General features: G+C 39.2%; 1 protein-coding gene across 1 annotated transcript; it reads right to left on the bottom strand.

Annotated features, from left to right (window-relative positions):
* Positions 1 to 1517: 1517 nt before the first annotated feature.
* On the bottom strand, positions 1518 to 13616 carry LOC101861676 (tetraspanin-33). The gene is made up of 7 exons (XM_005104422.3): positions 13204 to 13616; positions 10982 to 11182; positions 9484 to 9657; positions 8038 to 8175; positions 5258 to 5305; positions 3980 to 4096; positions 1518 to 2241 (listed from the first exon to the last, which is right to left on the bottom strand). The coding sequence occupies exons 1-7, from the start codon at positions 13282 to 13284 to the stop codon at positions 2158 to 2160; spliced, it is 843 nt and encodes a 280-aa protein (XP_005104479.1). The 5' UTR covers positions 13285 to 13616; the 3' UTR covers positions 1518 to 2157.
* Positions 13617 to 14857: the final 1241 nt, after the last annotated feature.

The following is a 14857-nucleotide window of genomic DNA, read 5'->3' as shown; positions in this document are numbered from 1 at the left end:
GCATGCTTTTGAAATCATTTGTGAAGCATCGTGGTGTAATCAGGCAGAGCAGGCAGCCGGTTAAGCGCTCAAACACTAACAAACTGACAAGACCTTTCACTTTTACATCACTTTTCAAAGTGCTATAGAGAAAAGTTTTCCACTAAGAAGTTGAGATATTCTAACAGAAAGTTCTACCATCACCACTTTGAATGTGCAACTATCATATATCATATTTTAAAAATTTGATTTAATTCTAGGGAGAATTTTACGACACTTGCAACAAAAATAGGTCGTACAAGAGCAGAAAAATAGAGGCGTTACTAGAGATTAACCTACAAAGAAGAGAAGAAGGGGAGATAAGGACAATAGATGTGTGAAAGGAAAGAAGGAGAAAACCCCACCACAACACCTGCCAACCACCCACAGTCAGATGTCTGAAACTCTAGGAATGCCATAGCATAAAAAAACCATACACACAACATTCTTTATAAGGATACCAGCACAAATCTTCAGTTGCACAAGACAACACACACACACACAAATGTGGAGCCTGCTGACAAAATGAGTCACTTCTCGCAATCCAAGAATAAAGATATCAGCCAATAATCGACACTTGGGTCAGATTTATAGACTTTCAATTGAAGCAATTTTGTTCAAGTGTACTTCGTCTTTTAGCATGGAAGCGTATAAACATGCCCTGTTTGTCACAGACTCGATGAGCACCCTAGAAAAAATCAGGAGTGGGTGGCTCTACAGTGACTGGAGAGCTTCCATTGCAAATAGCCACCTCCTAAGAATTACATGGGTGTTCTGCCCTGGTCACGCCGGGGTGCACGGAAATGAGCGTGCTGATGAACTTGCCGGCAAAGCAGCACCCAATGGCCAAATCATGCTCGACCCACCAATGGTGATCGCCCGATGCAAGGAGAGCCTTCTCAACCAAGAGGAGTCAGACTCCCACACACTCAGCACAATAAAAGAAAAGTGTGTGCGGGGCACAGCGGAAAAAAGTTTGCTCTGAGGAGTGGTCAGGCGTGTCTCAAACCAGCTCCTCATGGAGACAATTAGCAGGAAGACCCTGAGGTGGACGCTGGAAAGGAGAGATGAGCAGCTATGGACATGTGCCGCCTGCTATGATTCTAGCTCTGGATCCAAGAAAATCCAAGCAAGTATGTCTTTTATTACTCCACACTTACAAAATGTGCAAACTCCACCTATGAAGTTGGTGTATCAATGTCCATACGGTTAAAATCCGAGAAGTAACTCATTTTGTCTGTCTGCACACCTCACAAACGTGCACAATCATAAACAGAAACTTATGACATTATTATCACTTTCTTCACCTCAAAGTACACACCGGCATTGGGCTGGACTTTTTCAACACCTTTACAGAATGCATAGAGCAGTCAAAATGTGAACAGACTATACTACGCAGCCTCAAAAGATGTTGAAAAAGTCCATCCTAGCGTCAGTGTGTACGTGTACATTAGTCTGTCCACATTGGGACTTTTGTCTGCTGCAAACGAACATACGCGTTTTTCCATCAACATACAGACCAACAATCAACAAACTCCTCTACCAGAGTCCACAATATGCCAGAGCGAAGTAAACAAGCGTATGTAACCTTCTACCTCGCTTTTGATTAGAAGATAAAAGACATCAAGCGCACACACAAGTCAAGCATTCCATTTACAATCAGATCCAAAATTCCCCACAAGCATAAGGTAAGGGCCACCATGTACACGAAGAATGAAACTACTGACACACATAACTCTGGGAGGATGACCTGCCGAAAAAAAACCGAAGCATCCATACTGTATCTTTTCTTTAAATGTTAAAGGAACGTTACTTCAAATAAACCCCACCCGCGTGTAAAAAAATAAAATAAATTATATAAAGAATAGCTGTATCACTTTACTTTTTAAATTTCTGTAAAAAAAATAATTTTTAATGACTGCTTAGAATTTTTTTTCAACAAGTCATCACTCACGTATTACACGAGTTTCTGCAGAAGATTCATTTTTCCCGGAACGACCCAAATGAGTTTCAGATATATATATATATATATATACATGTGATGTGTTCTCCACTAGGACATAAAATGTCTTAGCGGTGGTGAAGAAATGCGTCAGAAGTATGAGCTTGCTGAAGTGATCTACTCTCTTCTTTGACCTTTCACCTTTGGTTGTATCTCCGCCATCTGGCGAGCTGGTCCGAAATTTGGCCGTCCAAAGTGCGAGCTACGACAATGCCCAAAATCTGCAAAGAATGAATTGAAGACGTTTAGTTTTTGTAAGAGTTTTACAGCACTTCCAACACAAATCTGTAACTGGTTTTATGCAAAAAAAAATACGAAATTATGCAAACTGAGCCCGAAAAGTGAAATTATGCGATTCTGTTAATTTTAACAAAGAATGATGAAGGAAAATAATCAGAAATTATGCAAGAAATGATCAAATTTTGCTAAATTATGCGGGGTGCATAAAACCACAGGGACAGACAAATAGGTCATTCATATTTTATATTAGTGCCTAACATTAGATGCTTTACTAGAGAGTAACATACAAACAAAATATAAAGGAAAGATATGGACGGTGGATGTTTGATGGGGAAAGGAGCAAACCACGCCAGAGTGCCCCCAACCACACACTAATTAAGAACCTAATAGAGTTGAAAGGGGTGTAAAACCCAAACCATACCATACCACACTAATTAAGAACCTAATAGAGTTGAAAGGGGTGTAAAACCCAAACCATACCATACCACACTAATTAAGAAATAATGGATATACAAAAAAACCAAATAAATAAAAAAAATACAGAGACAGCTGACAGAACATGAAAAGAAAAAAGAAAGATATGAAAGATGTAAGCCATATAGAATGTATTAGTAGAAGTTTTACAGCGCTCGCAACTGCATAAGGTCAAATGAGCGTCTTAAGATTAGAGGTGTTACAAGAGAGTAACAAACATAAAAAAAGGAGGTGAGATAAAGATGATAGATGTTTGATAGGAAAGAAGAAGCAAACCACACCAGAGCACCCGCCAACCACCCACAAAAAAATAAAAAGACAGCTGAGAGAACACGAAAAGAAGAAAGAGAGGTATGAAAGACGTAAGCCATATAGAAAAGAGACAGAGCAGCAAACCAATTGGCAGACACCGGGTCAACACGATGGGACAAAATAAAGCAGAGACAACTACCAAGTAAAGAAAAAAACGTATGTGTTGCTCAGGTAAAAACCGGAGCACCATTTCAGCTACCGTACTGACTTCCTGAGAGAAGAATGATTAACTGTTGGCCAGTTTCTGGTCTGATGGACACACTGGCGTAACTCTTTATACCCGGAGTTTTTTCAACCGTTTCCCTGACTTTTTTCTCCAGTCACCTAAACCTGGTGCACGCACTACTGTCTCATTATAACCCCAAAAGCTTGCCTCCAACTTCTAAACTTCTAAATTGTGAAAACAAAGGCTTAGTGATTACGGAAAAACTTAGATCTGGAATAGTTCAGAGAAACAAACAAAAACTAGTTTGGTACTGAATAAAACGAAACAGACGTCACTAGTCACCTAGTACTGGACGCTCCCAGTGTCCGGAGGGGAACAGGGTTATTTCCGCAAGACGCTAATAGCGTCCGATGGGGAACAGGGTTATTACAGCAACGATGGTGAACAGGGTTATTACCGCAAGACGTTAATAGTGTCCGATGAGGAACAGGGTTATTACCGCAAGACGTTAATAGTGTCCGATGAGGAACAGGGTTATTACAGCAAGACGTTAATAGTGTCCAATGAGGAACAGGGTTATTACAGCAAGACGTTAATAGTGTCCAATGAGGAACAGGGTTATTACAGCAAGACGTTAATAGTGTCCGATGAGGAACAGGGTTATTACAGCAAGACACTAATAGCGTTCGGTGGGCAACAGGGTTATTACCGCAAGACGCTAATAGTGTCCAATGGGGATTAAAGAGTTACGGGAAAGCCAGACTGACCTGTGGTAAAGCGATACAAATGATGACACCTCCCACCACGGGGAAGTTACTCTCCACGACTCGTAGCACAGCCGACACACAACCTATGACGTAGATGTTATCTGTGGACCCTTGGACCTGGGGAGAATGTTAGTCTTTAGTTTTAGTAAAAGTGACATCAAGCGACTAGCCCAAGATAGGGAAAGGTGGAACGTGTTTGTTCGTGGCCTATATCCTGATCCAGGGTGAAAAAGGCAATGATGATGAAGAGTTTTACGGCACTTGCAACACAATAAGGTCATATAAGTGCCGAAGATAAGAGGTGTTACAAGAGAGCAACAAACATAAAAAAGATGGAGGAGAGATCAGGACGATAGACGTTTGATAGGAAAGAAGAAGCAAACCACACCTAGAGCACCCACCAACCACCCACCTGTGGAGAATTTGTGAAAACGTAAATATGCACATGTAAAGATGGGTAAACTGGTGTAGCCTAAGGGTTTCAACTACATTTGTCTTAGTTTCAGTTAGATTTTACGGTATTTGCAACACAATAAGGTCATATAAGTGCCGCTGATTAGAGGTGTTACAAGACAGTAACAAACACAAAAAAGGAGGAGAGATATGGATGATACATGTTTGACAGGAAAGAAGAAGCAAACCCCACCAGAGCACTCGCCAACCACCCACCTCAGGAGAATTTGTGAAAACGCATATATATGCACATGTTAAGATGGGTAAACTTGTGGAGCGTAAAGGATTCAACTACAGTAGAAATTGTCCAAGAAAGCTGCTCAACTGCAGTAGAGATGGTTCCGGAAATTGTCCAGGAAAGAAGCTTAACTACAGTGAAAATTGTTCAGCCAAGAAGGTGCACAACTACTGTGGAATTGTCCAGGAAAACTACTCAACTACAGTAGAAACTGTCCAGAAACGCTGTTCAACTACAGCAGAAATTGTCCAGGAAAGCTGCTCAACTACAGTAGAAATTGTCCAGAAACACTGCTCACTGTAAAGGAGACAAGTGGTAGTTTTACACATCCTGGACAGAGTCATAATTTTTTTTTTAACCCTATCCGTACGCCCAGGGGTAATTTTGTACCTTGCAAAACAATAAGGTCATAAGTGCCAAAGATTAGAGGTGCTACAAGAGAGTAACAAACACAAAAAGGAAGGAGGGGAGATAAAGACGATAGATGTTTGAAAGGTAAGAAGAAGCAAACCACACCAGAGCACCCGCCAACCACCCACTATCACAACTGAGTTTCTAAAACTTCTATCAATCAGGTTTAAGCTCACCTTCGGATCAAGAGCATCGGTACCACATAAAATGTTGGGAACACCATCCTGAAAAGACAGTAAATTTGATTTTCATAAAAAAAGGCCTGGACCTATTCAAAGACAAGCAGAAGACTTAATCAAAACACAAACTTAGAAAACAAAAAAGCAAAAATGAGTTCTTTTCAAGGAAATCATGTAAAGCGAACCAATTCAAATCTTTTTAAAATTACACCAAAGCGACACCCTTTTTCACTTTCCAAAAGCAGATTAATAAGAGACAAAAATTTCCATGTAGCTGGTATTACGCTGGAACAGATGGGCCTGGTTTTTGTTTACGTAGAGGGTTTTATGGCGCTCGCAACTGCATAAGGTTATGTAAGCGCCAGAAGAATAGAGAAGTTAAAAGACAGTAATAAACATAAAAAAGAAGGGGAGATAAGGACGATAGATGTTTGATAGGAAAGAAGGAACAAACCACACCAGAGCACCCACCAACCACCCACTCAAATCCTTTAAAAATTGCAAAATGCAACACCCTTTTGCACTTTCCAAAGGCAGATTAATATGAGTGAGACAAAAATTTCCATGAAGCTGGTTGAAGCTCTCTGTAAGCTCAGCTGGTACTACACTGGAGCAGATGGCCCTGAGTTTTGTTTTTGTTGTTTTTCTAAGTGTTTTACGGCGCTCGCAACTGCATAAGGTCATATGAGTGCGGGGGACACATTTAACTTTTTCAGTTGGTAGGAAATTTTGAATTTTGCCCGGGTGGCGGCCAAAGCCTACTCTTAACGATTTTAGACCACCAAGGGATCTTTAACGTGCACAACTTCCACACTGGCCCTCCGAGATTTTTTGCCCTTGTCCAAGAAGGCTAGGTGTAAATCTTTCCTACCAGAAGATCAGGGGTGTGGCTGAAAGACAGCAGTAAGAAGGAGTCAAGGCAGGGTGGCCAGGGAAATTTTCCTCCTAAAAATCCTACCACACCAAAAAAAATCCTACCACTATAGGTCAAGTTGTTTCTTGCCATTGTCAATGTGACGGCTCTCGTCAAAGAGAATCACGTAGAAGGGGCTATTTCGTATACATCTTAGGATAGCCGACTACATCACTGGGGCAATCCCAATTAATGTTCCAAGGTAGCCACGTTTTGTGCAACTACACTGAAATCTCAGCTATTTTTCAGCCTGAAAACATCTCATGAATGAGAAGACTCGTGTCAACAATTGCTCTAGTTGATTACTATTATATTACTGTTGGTGCTCCTTTCAGTATCTCTCACAACACTTGTTCTGTTTTTGGTAACCTTAAGAATAGATTTGGCACCACACTGGCTCGTTCGGGCTTTCATGTGTTTTTGAGGTACCATGTGAGTGTTCAAAGCTTTTACACCTGAATGACCGATGACAAATACTTGGGAACAAAATTTTCATCTAAACTTGCTTTTATCATTTGGATACTCCATCAATCATTCTGAATACTTAGGGTTGGACAACCACTCAGTGTTGATGAAGTAGCACTTTCCCATGATGCTGGATCTAGTCTAAATCTCTCTCTCTCTAATTATAGTCTACACATATATAGTCACAAAAATCATTAGAAAAATCTCCAAAGACTATTTTATTGAGTTTTTCCATGGTCAAACGACTATCACCCATCCAATGACACGCCAACCCTTTAGTTCAATAACACAGCTTACAAGGTATGACGGATCCCAATTCCACACAAGTCCTGCACAACACGCGCTATGCAGAAAGCTCTTGTTGCAATCAAAATTCTAAATGCTAATGCTAAAATTTGCTACCAAGTTCAGTTTTTTTCCCTGGTGTATCTTTAAAAAAAAATTAATATTCCCGCCATCCCGGAGTCCTATACTTCGCAACGCTCAGACTTAGAATGAACTTTAGTGACCCTAACATTCGCGGAACTCACTCGACGCCCTATCATCATGAGTGTGACATACAAACGCACAGGTTCAGTGACCGGTCACGACGGCGAGCCCGACAAGATGCTTGTACAACTTTCTTTTCTTTTTACACAAAAGACAAATATTGATTTATTTTTCATAGCGACACAGCCTTTGTAATGCACAAACTGCATGTTACAACAATGTTGTGTTATCAGACTTTTACCGGCAAATTTCAGGGTGGTTGTGAAAGCGAAAGTAAATCTAGATTTTCCCGATCGAGCCTCGGCATCACTCGTACACTTCCGCTTGCCGCCATAGCCGCCTATTCGCATGAAACGTACTCTCAGACTGGGAAAAACTGAATGATCGCGACCGACAAAATGAACTTAGGGACGTTATCGGATTTGGTTTTCAAATATTCGAGAACTTTTATGTATTTTCCCGGGTCTTTCCTGAGGCAACTTACAGATTTCCTCAAATTTCCTTTTATTGCCAACGTTTATCCAACCATTTCCATCGGAACAAAATTTTTCCTACAAAAATCCGACTTATCCGACCTAAACAAAAATTTACAACCATTTTCCGACTTCCCTGGCCACCCTGCAAGGTGTTGCAATAGAAAGGCTGCAGAAAGAGACAGGAGCCAGGAGGAGGGGGCAAAGGAGGTGAGGGGGTGGGGGCAGAAAGTGGAAATGAAAGCAGACAACAGAACATTGTTAGAGATCAGGAAAGGAGGTGAAAGGAGACAATTTTAGAGAAGAAAATTTTTGTGTCACTACCCGGATTCGAACCCGGGACCTTTGAATGAGAGGCGAACACCAAACCTCTGGGCCGCGAGAGCCCCCTATACTGACTTGACCTGAGGGAACAAATGACAAAACCCGGTACTAACATTGACTGTGTCTTGCTGTATACAGCAGGAGTGCGGGACGGCGCAGGCCAGTGGGCTCTTGTTGACCGGCGTGCAGTTGAAGTACTCATTGTTGTTCCAGTCTTTGTAGCCATCATTGGACATGCCGCAACAACCCAGCTGAAAATAATACGCACACGACCTGTGTCAATAATATGCAAAGAAAATTGTGTTTCGAGTGCTTTTAAAACATTCGAAGTTTAAAAAAAGAGAGCACGTTTTGGGTAACGTATTCTGGTCCTTCCACTTTCTCTTCTCAATTCCAGCAATTTTTCTTGTACACAGGGCATATTTACATAAACTTGCCACTGTCAGCTTTTAGTTTAAGTAAGAGTTTTACGGCACTTGCAAAACAAATAGGTTATATAAGTGCCGAAGATTAGATGTGTTACAAGAGAGTAACATACACAACAAAAAAGGAGGAGGAGAGATAAGGATGATAGATGTTTGATAGGAAAGAAGGAGCAAACCACACCAGAGCACCCGCCAACCACCCGCACTGTCAGCTTTAAGGAAGACCCTTCTTCTAAAATACTTTATCACTGAAAGAAAAGAATACATACCAGCTAAACAGTTTTCCTTAAACTATAAAAAAGAGAAGCACACTATAAATATATGTATGGGCGGTTTTTTTTCAGTTTTAGAAAGTTTGGCGGCATTTGTCACACAAAAGGTACATGTAAACGAACATTCTGAAATATCTTTCAGTTTTAATAGAGATTCTATGGCATTTGCGAATGAATAAGGTATATGAGCGCCAGAAGATTAGAGGTGTTACAAGAGAGAAACAAACATAAAAAAGAAAAAGGGGAGATAAGGACGATAGATGTTTGATAGGAAAGAAGAAGCAAACCACACCGGAGCAAACGCCAACCACCCACGGAATATCTTTGTGTGTATAGATTTGTTTTTTGTTTTTTAAATATCCCTCGTTCAACAAAACGTTTCTCAAATGTAATGACAGTAATAACAATTATTATTGAAACAAATCACATTTCGGCATACACAAATATTCTAAGATTTGACAGATAGAAAGCTTGAAATAGCTGACACAACTAACAATTGGTCGCTTTTAAAGACATGCGGGCTAACCCAGACTTCAGGGGTTTCCAGAAATCTTAACCTACACCAAAAGTAGGCATTGCCCTACCTACCTATAGGAGATGTTTGGTTTTAGTGGTATGTATATTTGTTTGGTTATAGAGAAAACTCTTCTTGTATTTTAAAGAAACTGAACAAGGGGCAAAATAAAATTTACCTTCAATTTTCTCAAAACAGTATTTTTTGGGATAGTCCCCTTGTGCTTAAAAGCGACCAATTTAGGACCTCAAAATATTTTTTTATAAGACAACAAAAAAATATTCATTGACCTCAAAAAGGTTTTGTTTGAACCGCGTAATATATCAAGCAAATAAATGAGTGGCATACCTGCTCCTGGAACCAATCCACAAGAGTCTTCTTGTCTGCCCGCTCAGTATACAATGGAACCAGCTCCTCTTTCAACGTCTTTACGAACATATCTTTGAATTCATTTGATTTCAAAAAGACGTAAACGGCACCCCCTACTTGCCCCAAAAATATAACGCAGAGGGTGAAGTAGTACTGAGGAAGATGAAGATAAGCAGCCATTAGTGTAAATCTATTTCAACAATACAATGGTCAAATAATCAAAATAAAAAAGTAATTATCCGTCAAAAATACGCTGTTCTCAAAGGGGAGCATGGCTGGAATGTCCTTTTTCTTTCATATACTGCGATATATATACTTAAAATACAACACAAATGGAAAATATGAAATCATGCCTTTTGAAGGAAAAAAATAAATTTAAAAAAGGATATTTCATTAAAAATCTACCCGTAAGAGTAAGACCAAAACTTTATTTTTTAAAACGTCAATGATTTTCAAATATGCTATTTTATCGTGTTCAGTCCATTTATGTTGTATCATGAATCTTGCGTCTTTTGCAATGACTACCATGAGTACTGGAATTAAATGGAAAAAAATGATGTGTTAAGACCTGCTACAAAACATTCTGGCTGTAATCTTAAAAATGTGAACATCACTTCGTAGGCCATCGTTGACCCCCTTATTTCATCAGAGATTTTCAACAGGAATAGGCAAACTACTGCCCATGGGCCAAATCAGACCTGCAAACAGTTTCAGTCCAGTCCACGGGGCAATCCAGTTCTTTATCAATAAATAATGAATGTAGCTCATATAGTAAGCGGATGATTAACAAAAATAAAATAGTCCGTCTTGAAAATTAATGTCAATAGTTGCTGATCCAGCTGGAAGCAATAGATCAGATATTTTATCTCCTGAAACGTCCCTTGAGAAATATATCGCGACCTCAGTGCTTTCTTGTCGTATCTCCATTTTTAATAACAGTGAAAACAGTTCATAACATAGAGTGAGCTTAAGAAGGAGTCAAATTTTCACTGTTTAAAAAAAATGGAGATAGGACAATAAAGCACTGAGGTCGCGATCATATGCTATAGTGTCAGATTTAGTCTCACTTTTGACAGCTGGGGTGTTGGAACCCATTTCGCCCAACTTTCTCCTGCTCTGCTCTACGAGATATGCAGAAAACCTCTTAGTCCAACTAATGACTTGGACACATTTGCCCACGTCTGACTTACAACCTCCCTATGTTAACCTCAGGAAAGAAAAGCCTGATATGTCTCAATGTAAGTATCTGTCCCCGTCCTTTTATGCAAGAGAAATTTTGAAATTATGCAAACTGAGCCCAAAATGTGAAATTATGCGATTCTGTTAATTTTAACAAAGAATGATAAAGGAAAATAATCAGAAATTATGCAAAAAATGATCCAATTTTGCTAAATTATGCGGGGTGCATAAAACCACGGGGACAAAATTATATATACCAAAGTATTTTAAAGAGTCATCAAGTTTCATTTTTACTCACTAGTTTTATAAGGCAGGTATTTTCTCGGAGAGCACCGAGGCATCCACAGAATCCGAGTAAAAACATAAGGCATCCCGTGACGATGGAGAATATGGATACATCAGTGATGAAGTCAAAGACAGATCTGAAGTCATCAAATGAAAACCTGTCCCTTTCCAAGTGAGCCCACACTCCAATAGCCAAGAGAAGTAGACCTCCAAGCTAGAGATAAGAGTACATACAAAGGCATTTTTATAAAATAAAATTTATCGTTAAATATTGATAAAAAAGTAAACTTTCAAGTCTAGCTCAACTCACAAGCGTCTGACCTATTGTTAACAGAACAACCATTGCAGCCTGACAGTCTTGGGTTATATTGAATCGTTGACCACAAAAAAACTGTGAAAGCTATCATAATTTTTTTAAATTAACAAAATAAAGAAAGAAACGCTTTCATAGAAAAAGAAAACTGTATCTAATATGTCCAAATAGTTTTTACTTTATCAATAATATCAAATTTTGAAATGGCAATGTCTGGTGGACCAGGAGAGTGACTACGACGGACTTTTTGGGCCTGGTGCAGAACTAAAATTGAACTCTCAATACAATGCTCTTCAACCGCACACACATTCTATGGTGTTTTCTCACTTTGTGGGAAAGAAAGTAATTTTAGTAGTTTTTTTTATCACAACTGCATCTGATTTAGTTTTAGTAAGAGTTGTTACAGCTCTTGCAACACAATAAGGTCATATAAGTGCCGAAGGTTAGAGGTGTTGCAAGAGAGTAACAAACACAAAAAAGAAGGAGGGAAGATAAAGTAGACAATAGATGTTTGATAGGAAAGAAGGAGCAAACCACACCAGAGCACCCGCCAACCATCCGCCATCTGATTTAAATCTTGCAAGCAGGAGGAGCATGTTAAAGGTAAGCTCTACTAACAATTCAGATTCACCCATATGGCACCCAAACTACGAGCATATATTCGTAGCTGCTGCGCGCTTCCGTCCACCGAGCTACGACAATAGTCGTAGCAAAATACCAGTCCACAAAATTGAGTCCGAACCACTTTTATAGGTTTCTATTGAAAATAATAAGTCGCTTAGCTTACGTTAAAAACTTTTGCTAGCTTGTCAAGTTTCGATCCAGTTTTTCACCAAGTACGAGTTAGCTTTGTTGTTTAGCCATCGCAAATCGTGGCAAGAAAGCGAGCACTAAAATCTTCATGGACAAGAAGAAGAAAAAACCAGCCACAAAAAACACAACACTGCCGCGGCTTTTTTTGTGCTTGTTAAAATACATGAACCATGTTTTTAGTTTTGTTTTCGAAACAAGCGGCAAAGAAAGTGAAAGTAGGCGTAAATCTAGAAAAGCAAGGCAATTGGACAGATCTAGACCATTGATTTACAATAAGTTGCTATGGCTATTTAATCGAGTGCCGATGAGTCGCAGTTGAACAAAGAATTATATATTATTATTGTATTCAATTCTCTGCTCTTTCCTTCATCTTTCTCTCTCTAATAATATTAAAAGAACATTTAAAGTAAAATCCAAGCGAAATTTTATATTGATACCTTAAATAGTTTGGGTACAACGCGTGTCTAAGAAAAGTGTGTCAAAACAATAAAAATATGACTATCTTTTTGCTTTTCCTTGCTGTAACTGTAAGCAGTGGTTACAAAAAAAGGATGTTGTTGCAGAGAAGTCCGAATAGGCTTTGAGAGCAATAGTCAAAAGGTATTTAAATTCAAGCTGATGTTTACTCAGATTAGTTTTTATTTTCATGCTGTATCTGAGTCTTATTTTGGATTTGAATACCTGATGAATGGGACTATGGCAAGGATAGAGATTCTAAAAAATAGAAGATCATGAACTTAAAACTTCAGACTCTAAAACTCAGCCAAGATTTAGAAGAGGCACCTTTCCATTTAATTCTGTTTCTTTCTCCATTGCCCAAAGCCAGAGAGATATTTTGGCTTGGAAGTTGTGCGAGTTCCTTTTATAAAATTTTATTGATATTGATGTGAAATATCAGTGAAAGGCAAACACTTGAAACACACTTTCTCCACAATGTCACAAAGCATATTTGCTGGGCCCAGATCTATAAGAAGTAACATGCCTGCAATGTTCATGACTTACGTTAACGCAAACCAAACCAACGTCAATTACCATCAAGCAAAACAGATGTTGATGAATGAAGCGAGAGAAGGCTAGTGCAGTGCCAATATAATCAATCATCTTCTTACCCAAAACGTGAAGTTGAAAAAAAACAAGAAGTATTTGAGCACTGGATTCACAAACGTATCACGGCTGGTGCAGCAAGCCATGTCTTTACTGTCTCCTTTTGTGGGGTAATTTCTGTCTTTTTTTTTGTTGTTGTTGTCTTTTTTACAAATACAAAACAACACAAAAATTAGCTTGTTCCATGAGCGCCCTCCCAGCTCATGTCTTTTGTTTTGAGTGTCAGCCACTCGGGTGAGATATTAATGAGGAAATAAGGATTACTTTTGCCGTTTCCGGTTTATTTCCGGATTCGCTCAATAATAATTTCGCAGTGGTTCCATAATAATGAAATTATTATTCTCAAAGACAGAGAAGTTCTCATCCAGTCTGTCCCGGGTGAAACGCAAACCCTCCCTCCTAAAATCAAAATGCATATCAAAACAACACTGAACAATGTCGATAACTTTAAGCACCTTGGTAGTAAAGTATCTTCTTAGGAAGAGACTGGCCGTACTTATTTTTAATATGATGGCTAGACTGACCCCAAACAAACAAAAAATAGGCCTACTGAATTGTAAATAAATTTTTACTTTGCAGTGGGCCTACCTAAAGTATTAATTGTATTCATAGATGTACACTATAGGCACAGGTGCCTTAATGACAGTGCATGTATTGAAAACCTGAATAATTACGAATGAGACCTGTTTTCTAATGTTAATAGGGCCTAAGACAAGTACGGCTTCACTGGCAGGCTAGCCGTATTTAATTAAGTACGATACATGTACTTCGATCTTCATATGACCACGCAGAAGTAACTTTACGTAGCCTATAATGAATAAAGCAAGGCTAGTGCATCCTTTGGAAGACTCAGAGCAAGGGTTTGGGGCTTCTGTGACATTGGCACAGAGACAAATTTGAAAGTCTATAAATTAGTCCCTTTCGTTAATCCGTTTTAACTGCGCTGCGTGTTAGAGACATTTGGCTACGCATATTACATTGTATGGGTATAAAATAGTTGTTTTAGAGGGGGATCCATTTACTGGTGGTATTTAATTAGGCGTGAGAGCTAATTAAGAAACACTCATTTAGCTTTTTGACAAAATGCTGAGAAGTTTAATTGTTTCCATATGAAATGCCCCAGACAGGAGAATTCTTGGCATCAAATGGCAGGATAAAATACCAGACGACGAAGTCATCATCATCATCATCATCATCATCATCATCATCAGCATCATCATCATCATCATCATCATCATCATCATCATCATCATCATCATCATCATCATCACCATCATCATCATCATCATCAAAATTTATCACATGTCGCTGGGACCAGGTTGAGCTAGCGAGACTGCGGTCGGACCATCATTGGAGCTTAAGATGGTATAAAAACTTTGTAAATGAAGAGTTCAGCCCATGTTGCCGAAGATGCGGCCATAAAAAGGAGGATGTCAAACATAATTATGTTTGAATGTATAGGAACAATGGCAATTCGATTGGAGTTATTTGGACGAGTGGAGGAGCTTCTAAGCGTATTGACAGTGTAGCCGAAAAAGAGTCTCTCGCTCGAAAATTTCTTTGCGGAGTCCGCTAGGCCCATTAAGGAAACAAAAAAAAGTCGTCGTCATCATCATCATCATCATCATCATCATCATCATCATCATCATCATCATCATC

Source organism: Aplysia californica, unplaced genomic scaffold (genome assembly GCF_000002075.1).
Source record: "Aplysia californica isolate F4 #8 unplaced genomic scaffold, AplCal3.0 scaffold00420, whole genome shotgun sequence".
NCBI lineage: Eukaryota > Metazoa > Mollusca > Gastropoda > Aplysiida > Aplysiidae > Aplysia > Aplysia californica.
This window is presented reverse-complemented; position numbering and strand designations above follow the sequence as displayed.

Bases quoted from the DNA above. Each gene is read 5' to 3' on its own strand.
- LOC101861676 (XM_005104422.3), bottom strand. From the start codon at position 13,284: ATGGCTTGCTGCACCAGCCGTGATACGTTTGTGAATCCAGTGCTCAAA. The intron at 4,097-5,257 runs GTGAGCTTAAAC...CATTCTCCCCAG, and splicing joins CCGATGCTCTTGATCCGAAG to GTCCAAGGGTCCACAGATAA. The intron at 2,242-3,979 runs GTCAGTCTGGCT...CATTCTTTGCAG, and splicing joins TTTGTATCGCTTTACCACAG to ATTTTGGGCATTGTCGTAGC.